The 19170-nt window shown below is 41.1% G+C and overlaps 2 protein-coding genes across 2 annotated transcripts; both read right to left on the reverse strand.

The window, feature by feature from the left end:
- Positions 1–204: 204 nt before the first annotated feature.
- Positions 205–13146, reverse strand: deaf1 (DEAF1 transcription factor). The gene is made up of 13 exons (XM_020636501.3): positions 12722–13146; positions 11460–11557; positions 11111–11237; positions 10121–10270; positions 9835–9974; positions 9428–9493; positions 9146–9190; positions 8725–8848; positions 7636–7782; positions 1232–1527; positions 1034–1132; positions 830–919; positions 205–648 (listed from the first exon to the last, which is right to left on the reverse strand). The coding sequence occupies exons 1-13, from the start codon at positions 12912–12914 to the stop codon at positions 544–546; spliced, it is 1680 nt and encodes a 559-aa protein (XP_020492157.1). The 5' UTR covers positions 12915–13146; the 3' UTR covers positions 205–543.
- A 152-nt stretch (positions 13147–13298) lies between these two features.
- bet1l (Bet1 golgi vesicular membrane trafficking protein-like) lies at positions 13299–17963 on the reverse strand. Its single transcript, XM_020636482.3, has 4 exons — positions 17910–17963; positions 15168–15253; positions 14859–14915; positions 13299–14386 (listed from the first exon to the last, which is right to left on the reverse strand). Exons 1-4 carry the CDS (start codon positions 17926–17928, stop codon positions 14219–14221), a joined length of 330 nt encoding a protein of 109 aa, XP_020492138.1. The 5' UTR covers positions 17929–17963; the 3' UTR covers positions 13299–14218.
- Positions 17964–19170: the final 1207 nt, after the last annotated feature.

The following is a 19170-nucleotide window of genomic DNA, read 5'->3' on the forward strand; positions in this document are numbered from 1 at the left end:
AATACCACCGGAAACTTTTATTTTATTAATAGAGTAACTAATTAAATAAACACCTGAAGGGATAAATAAATATAGAAGGAGAGAGGTCTCGTTGAAGGTAGAGTGAGAATAAAAGTAAGTCCGATAGTCCAATTTGTCATCAATAAAGATCTGTGAAAAAACTGAGGGAAGAGCAGAAATAAAAACCACCATTTTGGTCACCAATTTAAAAAAATACATTTATTGCGATAATAACAAACAGATCTTTTATTGATGAATAAGAAGTCATCGTTAATGGCAGAGCTAATACTTTGAAACATCTTGACGTGTTTTTACATTAGTGCATTGAGCTGCGGTTCCTTTAGAGTCCACTAGGAGCTGCTTTGGTAATTAAATGTACGGGGCAAAAAAAGTTAATTTCATTATTTAAATAATAAGTTCAGCTCTCATGAAAACAGAGATCTAATTCTGATGTCAGCCTGACTTGTAAGTCTTCAGAACATTTGTATTTTTCAATAAATTATTCATACAGTGTGTGTGTGTGGGGGGGAGGGGGGCCTGCTTTCATTTCACTTTGTCCATGTCCATAGCTGTGATTGGCTCCTCCTCCTCCTGAACAGTGACGCCCCCTGCTGACTGACAGCAGGTGTGCTGATGATCCTTCCAGTCCTGAAGTGAAAATGAACAGACCGACCAGTGATTTTGTGCAATGATCATTTATATTCATTCATTTTCTTTTTGGGGGTTGACTTTAATCATGATCAGGTGTCAATAAGATCTACGATCAGTGCCAACACATCTAATACTAAATTGGTTCTGAGCAATGAGTCTGCAGTGTGGTGGGTCTTACCTTCCTCTGACAGAAGGCGGAGCAATAGTTGACCTTGTGACAGCCGGTGCACTCACTCATCGCCACCCGACCACAATTTACACACATTTGCTGCAGAACAGAAACAGCAGAACACACATGAACACAAAGGAGAACAGAACAGGTGGCAGGATGGGATTTTTTTTCTCCTAGCATTCATCAGAAATGTTTGCGTTTGTGTCTTACATTGATGATGATCTCTGTGATTTCAGAGCCCCTTTTGACCTCCGAGTCGTCTTGCTGTGGAAACGTGATCTGGTTCTGAAACGTCTGACTGAGACCGCACTGGAGGCACACACAAGCGTACAAAAAACACAAATATTCTAAGTAATAACGGCTAAAGAGTTGTTGTTAAATTACGTTTGAATTGTCATGTTCTCTCACCTCCTTTCTGATTGTCTGTCCTTTGGCAACCATTGTGTCCGCCGCAGAGTTCTTGGCCTGTTCGATCAGCGCCTTCAGCTGCTGGACATTGCTCAGCAGTGTGTTGGACAGCTCCTCCAGGTACAGCCAGGTGTTCTTCTGCCCTTCGCTAACCATGGGCCCCACCCCACTTACAGGCCCTTCCTCCATCCCGCTCATCAACGACCCCGACGGAGATGTCGCCGCTGCAGTCGTCACTGTCATCTTGGCATGAACAGGCTGAGGCGACACAGCCAGTGCCGGTAACGCCGTCAGCACTGAGGAAGAGGAGAGAAGGACAGAGGCGATTGATACAGGTCTAATCTTGAATGGAGAGAAAACAGAGCGACACAAGACTGCCACATGAAGCCATCAGAAAGGTCTGAACCAGTGTGCTAGACCGAGGTTTACCTTTACACCTGGTTGCAGTGCTGTACAGGTGTACTTCAAAACCCCATGACATCACTGATGAGTGTGGTGGCTCAGGAAACATTTTGTCGATATATCTATTTGATGAATATTTACACACCTGGTTCACATGTGGAGTGCATGCTGCAGCATCTCTCCAGTGCTGAAAGCTAATGCAGCTAGGTGCTTTCTGAGGAGTCTACCTGTTTTTCAGGTGTTTAAGGTAGAATTTAGGCATGTGAAATTGAGCCGAGCAGGTGGTCAAAAGACATCCAAATGTGTCTGTGGATCCTCTATACATCCACTGCTGACCTACATACGCGCTGCTTTAACGTATGTGCAGAGATCCACCGAGAACAGACAAGTCCAAAAATAACCGGACATCCATCTCAGGCTCCGATTCGTCCCTGGTGGGGAAATGTGTGTGTGTGTGCTCTTGCAGGTAAATAAAGCTCTGTTTATCTCATCTGTATTGAGAGCCACAGCAACATTTCTCAGTTATACTTTCTACAATGAAGCAACTGTGTTAAATCCTAGGACACTTCCTGGAAAGAGTTTTGTAAAATCGTAGGATTATCCGGTCGTTATTTTTGGTTTTTAACTCTTTGTTTCTGGTTGATTTTCTTCCAAGGTCTGTGTTAATAACAGGCAGGCACAACTGTGTATCATCATCGGCATAAAAATTACACTATTTCCAAGTTTGGGATGTGATACAATATGATTTTACCAGTGACCCCTTATAGGTCATTTGTCATTTTTACAGCTGCCCTAATAGAAAAGCAAGGCATGATATATAAGCCTGTGGCTTTTCGGCTTCAATTTGAATATATTGGAGATGTAATGGGGGGACGAAGTGATCCCCTCTCTGTGCCGCCTTTGGGGGGCAATAAACAAAGAAGTTACAAGGGCCTCTTCTGAAACTCTTGAAGCTGAAGCAATGAGAATTCACAAACTGGGACAACAATAGGGTGATACAGATTCAATATAAATGTCCAAAGTAGCGGTAGTCTGAATGACTACCGCCCTGTAGCACTCACACCCATCATAATGAAGTGCTTTGAGCGACTGGTCCTAGCACACCTGAAAAACTGCCTCCCACCCACACTGGACCCATACCAGTTTGCCTACCGCAGCAATAGGAGTACAGAGGATGCAGTTTCCACTGCGCTGCACTCTGTGCTCACACATCTGGACAATAACAACACATACGCACGAATGCTGTTTGTTGATTTTAGCTCAGCATTCAACTCTGTCATCCCCTCCAAGTTAAACACTAAACTCGGAGACCTGGGCTTCAACACCTCCCTCCGTCACTGGATAATGGACTTTCTGACCAACAGACCCCAGTATGTTAGGTCAGGACACACCTGCTCCACCACCATCACACTCAACACAGGCGTACCACAGGGCTGTGTGCTGAGCCCATTCCTCTACTCCCTCTTCACCCACGACTGCAGACCTGTACATGGATCCAACACAATCATCAAGTTTGCGGACGATACGGCGGTGATTGGCCTCATCAGCAACAACGATGACACAGCCTACAGGGAGGAGGTACAGCATCTGGCCGCCTGGTGTGCTGACAACAACCTGCTCCTCAACACCAGCAAGACGAAGGAGCTCATCGTGGACTTCAGGAGAGAAAGAGGAAGCACGCACAACCCCATTCACATCAACGGGATGGCTGTTGAACGTGTCTCCAGCTTCAAGTTCCTGGGGACCCACATCACAGAGGACCTCTCCTGGTCCACTAACACCTCCAGTCTGGTTAAGAAGGCTCATCAACGCCTCTTTTTCCTGAGGACACTGAAGAGACACCACCTGTCTTCAGCTGTACTGATGAACTTCTACCGCTGTGTGATCGAGAGCATCCTGACCAGCAGTGTCTCTGTCTGGTACGGAAACTGCTCTGTCGCAGACCGTAAGGCGCTACAGCGGGTGGTAAAAACCGCCCAGCGCATCACAAGGTGTCCACTTCCTGCCATTGAGGATGTCCAAAGAAAACGCTGTCTGCGGTGAGCTCACGGCATCCTTAAAGACTCCTCCCACCCTGCCCACAGACTGTTTACCCTCCTGCCCTCCGGCAGGCGCTTCAGAAGCCTCCGGACCAGAACCAGCAGACTGAGGAACAGCTTTTTCCCCAGAGCTGTCTCTCTACTGAACTCTACCCCCCGAACTCTGAACTCTGTCTCTCTCTCTCTCTCCCTCTCTCTCTCCGCCCCCTGCTGACCCCCACCTTTCCCCTGCATATCACCTCACACCCATCATCCCCCCACCACTCCTCCTGGTCACACACACACATCTCTCATCCTGTATTATTGTATTATAGTTTGTTCATATCACCTCAATAAGTTATCGACCTGTACAATATGTCCATATTCTTTATATTATCTGTAAACTAGTATAGCATGCTCACTGCACCTTAATCTGTATATTATAATCCTAAGAATACACTTATATTTATAGCATTTATTTATATTTATAGCATCCCATTAATCCAGCCATCCATATATACCTAATAATTCACTTTTTTTAGTCTACATCTGTAAATTTTGTAATTACTGTACATAGCACAGACTCTTGCACTTTCTGCTTATTTGCACTTCTGGTGAGATGCCAAACCTCATTTCGTTACTCTATACTTGTATATGTGTAATGACAATAAAGTTGAATCTCATCTCATCTCAAAGGCGTAATGACGCACGTACCTGAGACCCCTACTCAGTGCCTCGGTCTGTCTAATACGATGTCATCATTAATATAGTGTCAAAGTCTGCGCTTAAATCCAGGAGTACGAGGACTGAGCACAGCAGCCATTCAAAGCTCATTTGTTACAGCGAGCAGAGCTTTTTCAGTGCTGTCTCAATGCTGTGACACTTCCAGAACCAGATAGAAACTTTTCAAAACTGTTATCATTTTAAAATAAACAAGTTTCAGTCAGATCCAAGCCTCATTTGAAAACTGCAACTCACTGAAATGACACCATTTTTCTGTGATTTGTGTTGCGTCTTTCCAGTTATCATTTGTGCATTTGTATCAAAGGATTCACTTTGTTTCTATTCTGACATCTGATATATTGCAAGCTTTGCTTTTGGTCTTAATAAACATTCAAACCATCACTTAGATTTCTGACTGATATTGAATATCACTAAATTTAATTTAAATGTATGGATTGGAATGATTTAAACTGAGCCTTTGATCTGTTTTCATCATCTGAAACTCAAAAATACACAAACTCCCAGGGTGCTTCATTAACCTCAGGCTGAAGGACAAAGAGACAGTACTGACAGCTGGATCACTGGGGTTTGTGAATGTGTGTGAATGTGTGTGTGTGTGTGTGTGTGTGTGTGTGTGTGTGTGTGTGTGTGTGTGTGTGTGTACGCGCGTGTGCGTTTCCCAGCACTCAGATGAAAACATCAACATCTTCAGTTGACGCATTAAATGATAGATGTTTTGTCTGCTGTTTTGATTGTCAGCTGATTGAAACTAAAAATATTCACCTCAATAATAATAATAAACGTAATTAAAAATAACATTCAGTTTTATTTCCTAACTTTTACCAGATCTATCATTTAAATAGAATCTCTGATGAGTCACACACAGCGAGCAGGCCTCTCCTGAGAGCTCATTACAGGTGTACAACGGCCAATCAGGAAGCAGCTGTGGTGCCTCCCTGATGTTTGATAGGATGCTGGATAGGCTGCAGGTTCTACAGAGATGCAGGAGATGGTTTGAAAAGCTCTGCACAGATCACGGAGATGTGACACTACAGTGAGATGTGACCACTATATTGTTAACAATACAACAAGTGTCAGAAATTTTATCCCATTTTTCGCTTTGAGATAACACTTGATATGAATTAGCGCTGTACAAATACTGATTGATTGAGAATCCCCATAGGCCCAACTAATCAATATCATCGGGATACTCAAGGCAAAATGAAGCATTATGACACAAGAGGGAGTGATGTGCTGAATATCAGCACCTCTGTGAGTCGGCTGTAGAGACGAGGCCGCAGGCTGAGTGCCTGAAATAATTGAAACACTGAAGATATTAAGGTCAACATCTGGATCTTGAGTATGATATCGCCTTTATACAACATCTCTACGACCGACATCTAGAAGAAAACAGTAAGAAACAACTATATTGTTTTCTCCACTAATTCAACTAGCTTCTTAAATTTCTTCTTTTTTTTTTTTTAATGGTACATACTTTATTGATCCCCCAGGGAAATTCTGGTTTCACACTCTGCAACCAGTCAGTAGGGACTTGGGTTGGGATCCGGAGGGTCGTCGGGTCAATTACCGATGTGGACGCCGAATTTGGTCTGGTAGCTGAAGATGTGCCACCGTAACCACACAACCCCCCGCCCAGCTCTGGTGTGCTCCCTGCGTAGCAGCCCAACTCTGACATCTCTCTATTAATGCATGTCCACAGGTCCTGTTTGTGCATGTGTGTGTCGCATGTTCAACCACAGAGTGACAAAATTGAATTTCCCCTCGCAGGATTAATAAAGCATATCTCCTCCTTCTTCTGTTATTTAGAGACATGCTTCTAACACACATAGGACAGAATTACACGCGTGCACAAACAAGACGTGTGGACATGCATTAATGGAGAGATGTCAGAGTGAGGCTGCTACACAGGGAGCGCTCCAGAGCAATTGGGGGTACCGTGTGTTGCATGAGGGCACCTCGGCAGTACTCAGATGACCCGACCCGGCACCTCTCCAGGCCAGACCAACTTCCACATTTTGCACCGGGAGTAGTACAGTATGTAAACATTTTGATCGTTGCACGTCTCTCATCATACCCTATATAGTGCACTCACTGTATCCCACAATGCATTGTGAAAAGTAGTGTACAACTGATGGCCACAAAGCAAGCAATAGATACGATCATGCATTGGGGTTCAATGCTTTTTACGAGCAGGAAGTTGACTGCTCGCGGACGGAGAGCGACCAGCATGAACATGGAACACAAAAACACACGCAATCTAGAAGCTTTTTTAATAAAGGGATAATTTTTTTTAAAAGACTAATGTTTGTTTTTTTCTAATGATGATGACAGGCACGGGACCTACAGTCTGTAAGCACAAATAAATGAGTTCTCATTACTTATCAAAAATTCAGTCGGGGCCGCTGGAAACCTTGTGGTCAGTGCCGGCGCCCCATGTAAAGGCTGTAATCCTCAAAGCCGATGGTCTGGGTACGAATCTGACCTGTTGCTCCTTTCCCGCAAGAAAGGCACAAAAGCCCAAAAAATAAACCTTTTATGAGCATTTATCAAATTATTTTTATTAGATTTATTTTTGGGCTTTCTGTGCCTTTATTTGAGAGATTGTGGAGAGAGAGAGGTAGAGAGATAGAGAGAGAGAGAGAGAGAGAGAGAGAGAGAGAGAGAGAGAGAGAGAGAGAGAGAGAGAGAGAGAGTGTGGGGAATGACATGCGAGAAAGAAGCCACATGTGGGATTTGAACCTGGGCCGCCCTCTTGGAGGACCACAGCCTCCATACATGGGGACCGATGCGCCCCCCATCCATGCCATTATTTATTGTTATCATTTCTCCTCTGTCGACGTTAAGCTGGATATTTTAGTTTGTTGCATGTCCCTGACAAATTGACCTTCTATTATGTCGTTAACACTCAACTGAAATAAAATGTAATGCAACTTTTACAGAAAAGTCCATTTACCATTAGGGGAGTAAATAACAGTTAATGAGAATTTAATCTAAATCAGTTCTACATCTTCATTTAAAGTAACTTTCTACCAATCCTGCCTGAATGTCTCCTCAGCACCATCTAGTGGAGAGACAATGCAATTGTTTTTTGTCACTGAAATGCCAAAAACAAGTTTTTACTTTTCTTCTAATTTTGTTCTTTTATTTTAACTGCCCTGAACAACTCCACATCTGTCCGTCACAAACAGCCGACAACACACAGATGAAGCTCAGCGGTATGACAGCGGCGATGGGCGGTACCTGCTGTGCTGGCGAACACCTCGCTCTGCGCTGAACCTTCTGAGATGATGGCGGCAGCAGCAGCGGCGGCAGAGGCATCGTTCGTAGGAGCTCGGTCAAAAGTCAGGGTGCCGGAGGTGGTGAACTGTCCCGACGGGGACATGGTGACTGTTGGTGGAGGACAGACATGTCAGACGTGTTTGTAGAGATCCAAAGACGGTATTCAATAAGTCTTTATAAACGTTACATATCATTAAGAAGGTGGCCAACTAAAACAAGCAATATGTTCATTCAATACTTAAAAGATAGCATAACAACAGTACTGCAAAGGACTGAATTGGAAATTGAGAGAGTTCATAAATGGAGGACGTTTTCCCTCCTTACTCATGGAGTTGTTGTGACTTATGGGAGACAAAAGGTTTTGGCATTGGTTAAGTCATGAAACCTTAAACGGGCTATGATGGCTGCAACACAAGTTCTCGTTTTTGACAAGTGATTTTCTTTAAGAAACATCTTGTTCTTATTTAAGATCTCAAGATAAGAAGGGATCCTTTGGCCAAAGCCACCAGACTCCATTGACTAAAACAGTATTTTAACTTTGAAGATCAAAGGACTTACATCGCTACAGCTGTCTTGATCTGTTTTTTTTTATGTTACTGTGTGTTGTACAAATATAGAGCTGGATCATAATGAACCATTTAACACTCCAAAGTCAGCAAACAACAAAAACAAAGGAGCCAAAACGACAGACCATAACTTTGTGAAGTGAAGTCTGGTGGCTTTGAAGGCAGTGATCTGCTGTCTTTCTATTTTTAAAAAAACCTTTCCATAATAAAATAAGACAGTTTTGTTTGAGTCAGTCGGCAGCAACAAAAAAAAAAAAAAACTTTTAATGAAGGAAGTCTGATCAGACACCTTGTCTCCAAAGGAATAAGAACAGATTTAAAAATGACACATTTCCCTTAATCTTTTTAAACGTTTCAGAGGAAGACGTCGTGACTGCACCTGTGGAATAAACCGACTCGAGAGATGTCAACACTTTCTCTCGTTGGCATAGAGGCCCTGCTTCTTTTCAAAAAACACAAATCAGACTGAAGTCACCTGACGTACATGTGGCTCCCGGCGTTAGGGTTATGTTTTTGGCTGCTTGAAGTTCCTTTTTGGGAGGGCTGACAGGAAGGTCATTGTCCTTCTTCCGTCTCTTATACGGGACGAAGAGGCGGACTGGACCGGTCTGAATCAAGAAAGGATACAGAGAAATACATGAAATCAACACAGCATCAGACAAACAGTGAAGACAGGACGGTTTAGTGTTTCACAGCTACTTCAATATAAAGCTGTTTAAAAACATATAAACCTGATTATCTGATTAAGTAGTGAATTGTTAATTTTCTCCAAAACAAGCAGCCGTGATCAAAGAGTCAAAAATGTTACCAGGCATTTGTTAACTGTTTTAGTCGTAGATAAAAACAGGTGTGACTTATAATACTGAGGCAACAGCTTCATCAAAGGAATATAAATATATACTCACCATACTGATGTTTTCTGAAACCACATTGTCTCCTTCCTTTGAACACTGGAGAGAGAGAGAATCAGAGACAAACACAAAAAAGTTCAGCTCATGAGGTTAAATATGATATATTTTATTTATATGGGACTTCAAATGATTAATTCAACAATTCAACCCTGGACAGAAACTACACCAGCTCTAACCTGGCCAATCAAGTTACCAAGATAAACTCAAGAATCCTCACAATATTGTCGTTATCGTTGACTCTCATCGATTGTTAAATGACCGTCACACAGGACTCACCCCTGTCAGGTCATCACAGCAGGCTGCACAGGTACAGGAGGCAGCGTGAGGGTTGAGGATACGCTCCTACACACACACACACACACACACACACACACACACACACACACACACACACACACACACACACACACACACACACACACACACACACACACACACACACACACACACACACACACACACACACACACACACACACACACACACACACACACACACACACACAGACACACACACACACACACACACACAGTTAGTCCATGGACAAAGTTAACTCTGTTGTTCTTCATGTTTAACACAATTGCAACATGTCTGTCCTGAACCCGCAACAAATACAAAAAGCAGTTTTTTTCAACAACTAAATTGGACCCAATTAGCCTGTGGGGAAGCATTAGCAGGAGTACCTGTATGAGGCAGAGCAGAGGTCTGCCGGCGTATCTGATGCTCCTCTTCCAGTCTTTGCTGCTCGCTCTTCCTGCAACGCCTTCAAACTCAGTGGGCGTGAACCACTGCTGGTTGTGTCTGATGCAGCGACCTTTTCCCCCTGTACACAAAACACTCAGTGTGAGTGATACACCAGGCCAGTCAGGAGGGTTAAGTTTCCAAGTTTCTATCGCAGCCATACTAGTATAAATGGCCTTTTTGAAACAGACAAAATGCCTGGATTACTGGTTATGATATGCTGATCACCTGATCCCAGTCTGTTCTTGAAGAGCACTCCACTTGTGTTCCTGCAGCGGACGGGCAGCTCGTTGTTGTAGACCGAGGGGTCCCAGTTGTATTTGGAGCAAGAGTCTTTGTCCTGTGGTGGAGTCATCGGGGTGGGTGGAGTCTGTTGGCCTGAGGGACACACAGGAGGATGGGACAAACAGACCCAGATCAGACACAGAAACCCGTGGACCACACTGTCATTTAGAATCAGTTTTTTATTAGTATTCTTGAAAAACCTGGCTCAATATGGACACATCAGAGAGAGGGGGACATTCTTTGTACTGCAACACTCAGGACGCGGTCACACTGGCCATCTGTACCGTGCTGTACTCAAGCACGATTGCCCCCCCCCCCCACTGTGCCATTCCCACGCTGGCCGGCATGGCCGGCGGTCATACTGGCCAGAACTAACCGTGCCTAAAAGCATGATTACCTCTTGTACATAACGTCGTAATACAACACATGTTGCAGACACAACACGCGTCTGCACATCAGAGAAAAACACAAAGAGCATGACAGCTACTTTACTGACTCTGCATCTTATTTTAAGCCATTGTAATCAGACACAGCCATAAATTAAAAAAAATTAAAAATAGACGCGCAGACTCGAGTCTGTGCGGACGCCCGCACATCGGAGAACAACACAGAGAACATGACAGCTATTTTGTGGCTTATATTGAGTTATTTTAGTCAGATACAGCCATGAGACTCTGGATTTCTCCATAATGAAGGCTGTCAGCGTTGTGTACCTGCGTGCTTGTGCTCGTGCATGAAGTGTACCGTGCCGAAGCACACCTCTCCGAAGTGTGCCAAAGCCAAGGAAGTGTACCATGCCTGAGCACGATACGGAGCGGTCGCACTGGCCAAACGAACTGGACATTAGCGTTGAAGCGTGCTTGGGCACGGTGCGGATGGCCAGTGAGACCACGCCCTCACACATGCAAAATAAACACAAACAACAACATGTACCTGATGCCATGGATGCTGCAGACTTTAGGCCAGCAGCTTCTACGATGCTACCGTCAGTGTGAACCACGATCAAAGTGGCTTTCTGCGAGCTGAGACCCTCACCAAGCTGGAGGGTGGTCCTCCCACTCTGTGACACAGAGACACACACATTAACAAAGGACTGAAATCAAAAATTGGAATAAAACAGGTTCAAGAAAAAGATAAAATAAATAATAAAAATAACAAACTTATACTAAGGACTGTGCGTAAACGTTGCAGCTGTTAAGTGTTACATGTTGCATGAAATCTTAGAGTGTATTGTGACAGCATGAGCTGCATGCACATAGAAACAGTGAGTGTGTTCATCTACCAGCATGTGTTCAGGGAGACTTCCTGACGTGGCAACTGTTGTGGTAAAAACGTTGTCCTCTGCAGAATGAACTCCTCCCACCGTCACGGCCGTCACCTCTGAACAACAAGAAATTAAAATATTTTATATTCACAGAAATCTTCAGATCAGTACTTATACTGCAACATTTCTACTACAATTGTCATTTTCACTATAAATGATAATGTCTCTGGGTAAAACTCAACATGTTGATAAGATGACAGCGTACAAAGCTACACGGGGTTATACAGGAAACTAAGGGAAATATCAAAAAAACCTTTTCTATGACATACCAATAAGTGTGTTTGTCAGAAAATAATTAATATTGTAGGTGATGTCCCTGACAATAGACTTCACAGTGCTGAAGGCTTACATTAGAAAGCTCTCTTGTTCAGATGTATCCTCATCAATTTAGACATCAACTAAGTCAGAGTTGAATTAATCTAAAGCTCGATTTTAAATTTAATTCCAAAGATGAGAAATGTTTCATTTTTTTATGCTAAAAATAAATAAATTACAAGTTTTTTAGAGCTGTTTGGCTGACAACTGGGGCCGCCTGACCAGTTGGGAGAGCCCAATTTAAACCCCTAACCAAATCACGTACAGAAATAATATATTTTATTCTATCATAACTTGAGGATAGACGAAACGACATCCTTTTAATTGTATTTGTAGATCAGCACATAAATAACCTCTCTTCAGTTCAACATGTATGAATTATGATATGATAAAAGAGACTTCACCTCATCTAATCCAAAAGCCATCTAATCCACCCCTTAACTCACTATGTTGTGCTAACTCTTGGATAGCAGTATAGCTCTAAAAGTGTAAATATTAAAGATGGAAAGTTGATAAATGATTCCAGTCAAAGCCGAATTTGAGGCAAAATCATAATTTAATATATGGGATATTTGTATTGTGAGATATGCAAAGTATAACCTATCGATAGGGTACTATTCTTAAAAATGGAAAATATATGAAAGGGGTTTGGCAGCAGACTTACTGGTCCTTTTTATCTCAAATTCTAAGGAAACTCATTGTAGTTAATAAAGATATTAGAGATGATCATTCTCGTGTGAAATGTCGTTGATTTAGTAGTTGTATTCAAACATTCACTAGACCGCTGTATCCTCAGTGAAACATGGAGTAAGGCTTATTTACATGATCACTGTTACAGCCACACTTTGTGTTTTTAGCGCCACCCCGCCGAGCTAGCCGGCTTGCTAACTTAAAGCACGCCTTGCCTGCGAATGCCGCCTCGGCCTCGTCAGAGTTCGGCAGGGATTCGGCTCCCATTTCGATGTTTCCCGGTTCGGCCATCACGGCCATCGTGGTAACTTCGGCCTCCGATTCGGTATCCGAGTCATCCCCCGGCTGAATGCCGATGGGCGGTTCAACCAGCCCGAGTGCCTTCGTGGCCGAGTCCGCTTCGTCCATTCTTCCGCCGAACGACAAAAGCCGAATATGAACGAGCGACTGTGGGAAGGAGCGCGCTCCGAAAGCCACCGTGCCCAGAACGAAGCAGAGATTAACTGCTAATGTTAACGATTACTATTTAATAAAAATGGATTCCACAAAAAAATCAGGTGGGTAAATCCGAGAGAGGACGGCCGATCGGCTGTTTTCATGAAATCTCTTGATGCACCGGAGACTGCCGAAAGAATACGAGCGTTTCCGGGACGACACCCAGCGGCTAATATCCGCACATACAGAAAGACACGTAAACACACACTTACATTTTTCTACCTTTAGATCTGTTTGATTGATTCATGTGTAGAGATTTCTAGACAGAGAACGCAACTACAAAGACAGTGGTTTTTTTTTAAATTGAATTATTTATTTTCATTTATTTATCAAAACAAAATCTTATTTTTTCAGTTAAACTATTATTATGAAAATAAAAATATACTCCTTTCTTAAAGTTTTGATAAATTCAAGCCATAAATTATTCTTATGCATACATCAAATAATTCCCAAAACAATCCCAATCACCTTCAACATGTACCCCACTGAAAACCCTTCATTTTATATATAGATACATTAATATACCAAATATAGTCTGTAGAGAGTTAACAGAAAGACACCTGGAATGTAAACTGAACAGAAAGGACTCTAGCTGTCTTACATAAAGCCAAAATGTAATAATGGTATGAAACATTTATGTAAATTATGAACAGAACAGGTGTCAACATTTTTCAATGAATGTTAGAAGTAAACAGGCTGAACCCTCAAACACACACTGAGCTTTATGTGCTGTAACATTAAAGGGGAATTTAACTGATGTTTAAAGGATTAAAATAATATTTTAACATGTTGCAGTTTAAAGTTTGAGTATTCTTCTATAGCCCTGTTAATCACAATGTAATCCTTTTCTTTGCATTGATCTTCCTTTAGTAATATCAAAGGTTTAAAAACGATTTAATGACATGTTTTCACTTTTGTATTGATCCTCTATTTCCTTTGTGAAACGATATGAGATGATAGCATATTTGTGTTTAATTCTGTATTACTCATTTTTTCAAATCTCAAAATCCTGCTGACATTGTTCTGTGCAAATCTCATTACAATGTAATCCAGACATCCCCTGCTGGTCAGTTCAAGGATTCAACATGTTTTCTGTCTTCTTCCAGTTTGTGTTCTCACTCCAGAATAAGTCTTCTCCTGACAACAGATGATTGAATCAAGAGTCTACAGTCTCAGTTCAGCATCAGGACCAGCTTCTAGCCCTTTTGGTTTCTCTGTCAGCTTTGAATCCTGGAGACCATGTAGTAGAGCAGGAAGAAGGCCACGACCAGGCCCACAGAGACATAGCAGAGGATGCGGCGGTTTTCCCTGCCAGATCGGACCATGGTGGAGAAACGCTTCACGCTGCCGCTCAGTAGGCCGGTCGCACTCATGAAGTTTGAGTCCTGAGAGGGAAGAGAAGAATGTAATTTAGCCCTACACACCTTAATCAAAATGAGAACATATCCACTTCTATTTTATACTGTAGATTTTTTTTTTAACAGTCAGTAAATATTAGTTCCCAACATATTGTTTTAAAACACATGCAAGTATCACAGTATCTAAAATGGTGACAGCCTTCATGAAGAAGGACCTTTAAAAAATTAAAACAATTATCAATTGGTTGCCATTCAACAACTACAGAACCTATGAGGCTTTAAATGTGTGCTGATAACTTTAGAAACATGGAACATATGCTGTTGTAGAACATGTAAAACAAAAGTCAGCCTCTTACAAAGAAATCCTTTGAGAAAAATAATGAATTACATGATTTACCTGCCAGGCCATCAGAAATCATGTCTTTCCAAATAAGTTTTGGGTAGCTTTAACACACGCTGATTCTTGTACTATAGTGCTTGACAGAAAAAAAGGACTCACCATGCCGTCCAGATAGTCATTCTGATCATCCACCTCTCTGTCAATGTCAAACGCAAGCTGTTGGATTTAGAGACAGGGAATCAATGTTATCTGACAGATCTACCACTTGGGTTTTTTTTGTTTTTTTTTAAGAAACATGCTGGTTAAAGGCATTCAATTAATATTTACATCATCTTATATTTGCTTAAGCACACAGTCCGTTTTGATTATATCAGAGTTACATAAATATCCACAAGGGTTTGGTCAGATAAAATGATCAGCCATCATAAGACAAATAGCGAGATAAGTTGTCTCTTTTTAACAACTCACAGATTTCAGTCGGGAGACTTTGGTGGCCAAGTTCTCTGCTATCCGTTTGTTTTCAGCATCCAGCATGTCATTTACAGAGTCATGTCCTGTAAAACAAACACATTTCACTAATGTTAAAAAACGATTTTCCTGTTAAAAGTCCTCAGTAAGTTCTGCAGTTGATCCATACCTTCACAAAACATTGAAATGAATTAACTCAATAAACAAACTCATTCAGTATAGCCTACACTGTAATGCAGTGGTTACCCACATTTTTTTTGCTCATGACCACACTTTGACTTCTTAAAACTCTGGCGACCCCAGTCATCCAAAACACATACAGACTTTTGCTCAAATTATTGTTTTCAGCCATAGCTTTCCTAGTGTCTTGCAAGCAAACAGATTCATTTTAGACCACATTAAGGCTTTCTCTTGCATTGTGGACCGAGGAAGAAAGGCTGGGATGACGTTTCAAACAGAGAATCTTCAAGTTTCTTATTTTGGCATTGGCTATTTCCTACAGTAGCCAGTGTTTAATGTAATATAAATAATAATTTCAGTCGGCCCCATTTAAATTCCAAGCGACCCCACGTGGGTTCAGGACCCCAAGGTTGGGATAACCTGCTGTAATGTGTCAATGAGTAAGCCTATCACTTCATTTTACAAGCCCCATAGAATAACCTACTAATCACCTAAAAGTGAATAATTTGTAAATGCCAGGAGAAACATCTGAAACGCGTGTAAGATTATACATGTTTACAAAAAAATACGGGAAAAAAATAAAATCACGAGAAATTATTACAGAATGAATATGGCAGTATTTTTGTGTGTGACGTCATCGTCATAAAAAAGGTTCTTCGTCGGCACGGGGTTTCCAAACCTATCAGCCCCTGGCGGCAGGGTTTAACATTTTCCGATTGTGACTACTCCTTCAAATATCCGCGGATCTCCATAAAAAAAGGTAAATTCATACATATATGTGGATTAGACAATTATTTTGGGGTAAATTTGCAAGAGGTTACTGTGGTAAAGTATAAGATAGTCACACTGCGCTGTCGGTTAGCTAACGTTAACGTCAATCGAGCATAAAGACTTGCAGTAAAGAGAAGCTATAAGACAATTATAAAGTTGTTGTTTTTTAAGCAGCTAATCTCATTTTACTAAAAACAAATACAAACCCTCTTGTTAAAAGTGAAAAGTAAGCATAAGTTTAAAACTGGCGAAATGTAATAGCCTGTATGCTAATGGAGACGTCAAGCGACCGTGCATTCACGTACTGTCATAAAAAAATGGGGGAAAGAAGTTTCTAAGCGGGAATACATTTTGAAGTGTTCCTCATGTCGGAACAACAACCGGATAGTTTGAGAAAACGTATGTATGTCACTAGCCAAGGGTACAGCACCCACTTTATGTGGTTACCAATTCAGAATTTAAAGTTTAATTATTTATTATTTATTGTTTCATTATAGAATATCTGCTCAGTGAATTGTAGAATATCCGAGCTTTGTGGAGAACTTGAACACACGTAACGGTAGAAATGTCAACGTCTAAGTTTAAAATGTCACCTCAACGGCTGTTTCATGAGAACTTACGATGCGTTTATAAATAAGTTTGATCCTTATTTACTTTGATTATACTCTGTACTGTGTACTCTGTATTGTGTACTGTGTAAACTGTACTCTGTATTGTGTACTCTGTACTGTGTACCCTGTACTCTGTACCCTGTACTCTGTATTGTGTACTCTGTACTGTGTACTCTGTACTGTGTACCCTGTACCCTGTACTCTGTATTGTGTACTCTGTACTGTGTACTCTGTACTCTGTACTGTGTACCCTGTACCCTGTACCCTGTACTTGTGGTTGAAATGACAATAAAGATAACAGGACTTGACTTACAGCTAACATATTTAGTGTTGTCGGCAGTATATTGTTGTTATATTTATATATTTATTGTTGTATAGGCAGGTATGCTACATATACCCACATATGTTTCTGTCTCCATAGGGTGATTCCCTCTTATTCACCACTTACCTTTGATTGAATTGTAATATTCAGTATTATACTGCATTTTTTTTCCTAGGATGCTGAAGGTATCAGTCTATCTACTCTGTTTCTAATTGGCAAGTACACACTGACTAAATATACAAAACTAGTCCTACATGTCATTTGTTATTACAGAGGCTGTTTATCCTTTGCTGGTCTGGCCACAAAAAAAAAAAAAAAAAAAACATTTGGGGAAAATTGGACAGGACGGTCCGGTTCAAGAAGGGCTTGTGCTGTTAGTGTGTGCTAAAGTCATCGACACAGACTACTGCGTCTTATCAACATGTATTCTAGTTTTTAAAATCAGAATATTAAACTAATATAAGCAAGCCAACCTAAGTTATACCAAACACAAGAAATCACCTTTTCAACTGAATATTAGATGATGGAGTCTAAATTCGGTATCAGCTTTTTACGTCTTGCATAAAAACTTATATTTATAACAGATTTGTGGACCGAGTAAACAAAGCCATTAATAGACTGATATTTTAGACAGTTCAAGTTTTCATTTTTACCAAACAGCTAGTTAGCCTGTTAGCTAAGCTCAGGTCTGTATTTGTCTCTAAGTAAAGTGACTGCTCAAAACAACAAACATAAAACCGGTCTGTCCTGACGTTAAGATTTTAACCTCCCTTACACGAATGATACATTTAATCTGTAGCAATGGAGACGGTTAATGGTTGTACGTTTAGAAGTGAATACGTGTCAAAAAATAAATACCTCTATTCCAGTCCGCCATGTTGCCGAGTGACGTCACGATCAGCTGTGTGTACAGCGATTGCGTTTAGGTTGATCGATGCACGTGATAAAAAACTAATCCCGTTGTTCTTCTTTTCTTCTTTTTATTTTTTTCCTGTTTCTGTCTCTGGTTTTAATTATATATCAGACATGTGACACTTAATCTCATAATCTGAACTTTTCTAGACTCAGAGTTGCTCAAGAATGTGCTGTGTATTGTTAATGTCTGACCACTAAGTGGCATTACACTTACACACAAGTTACAGAAGTCACAATGCAGACAGTTGAGATGATGCTTGGTCAACTTGTCCTGAAGAATTAAGCTCTTTACAATAAATTAAATTAATTAAGAAAAAAGTATATATATATATTTATTATGTGTGTGTGTATATATATATACACACATAATATATGTACATATAATATATACATATTGTGACATAATATTATGTCATAATATGTGACTCTAGCAATTATGACATTCCATATTATGACATATACATATGTCATATATAATATATACGTGTATATATTATACATTATATATATATGAAGTCATTCTACAGATTTTCATCTTGTTTTAAGGTTTGAATATATCCGTTCAATCCACACCAGTCTCTATCTCACTCACCTATAAGTGTTATAACATGCATTTATTTTTGTTGTAGATTAAGATTTAAAAGTTGGTATTAATATTAGGTCACCAGAGCTCTGATTGGAAAATGGTGATGGCATTGGGCTTGGTCAATCTTTGGCTGAATGTCAAACGATCCTGTGACTTACTACTGTGTTGGTCTTTTTAAGACTGCAGGGTCAAAGGTCATACCAGTTCTGACTTAAAAAAGGTATCATGCAAATGTGAATCAGTGATTTCACCCTTTGTGGATTGGGTGTGTGTTTGTTTAATCCTCCTGTGTCTCCATGTGCTGTAATCCACCTGTGTGTGCGTGTGTGGAACCTGATGTGACGTCAGACTGCATCACTGCTCAGTGGGGGGAAGGGATTTAATGCATGAGTTTTTGTGTGTGTGTTTAACCCCCTGTCTGTGATTTTACATGTTCTACTTATGTGTTTAGACCTGGAGGAATAGTTTTCATGGTCACATATATAAACTTGGTGTGTGTTTAGACCAGGTGTGAGTATACCTGGTCTACGGAGACCTGGTATGTTTAGAACTAGTGTGTGGACCTAGTCTCTGTTGCCCTGCTGTGAGTAGACCTGGTCTGTTGAGACTGAGTGTGAG

This window comes from Labrus bergylta, chromosome 7, assembly GCF_963930695.1.
Source record: "Labrus bergylta chromosome 7, fLabBer1.1, whole genome shotgun sequence".
In the NCBI taxonomy this organism is placed as follows: domain Eukaryota; kingdom Metazoa; phylum Chordata; class Actinopteri; order Labriformes; family Labridae; genus Labrus; species Labrus bergylta.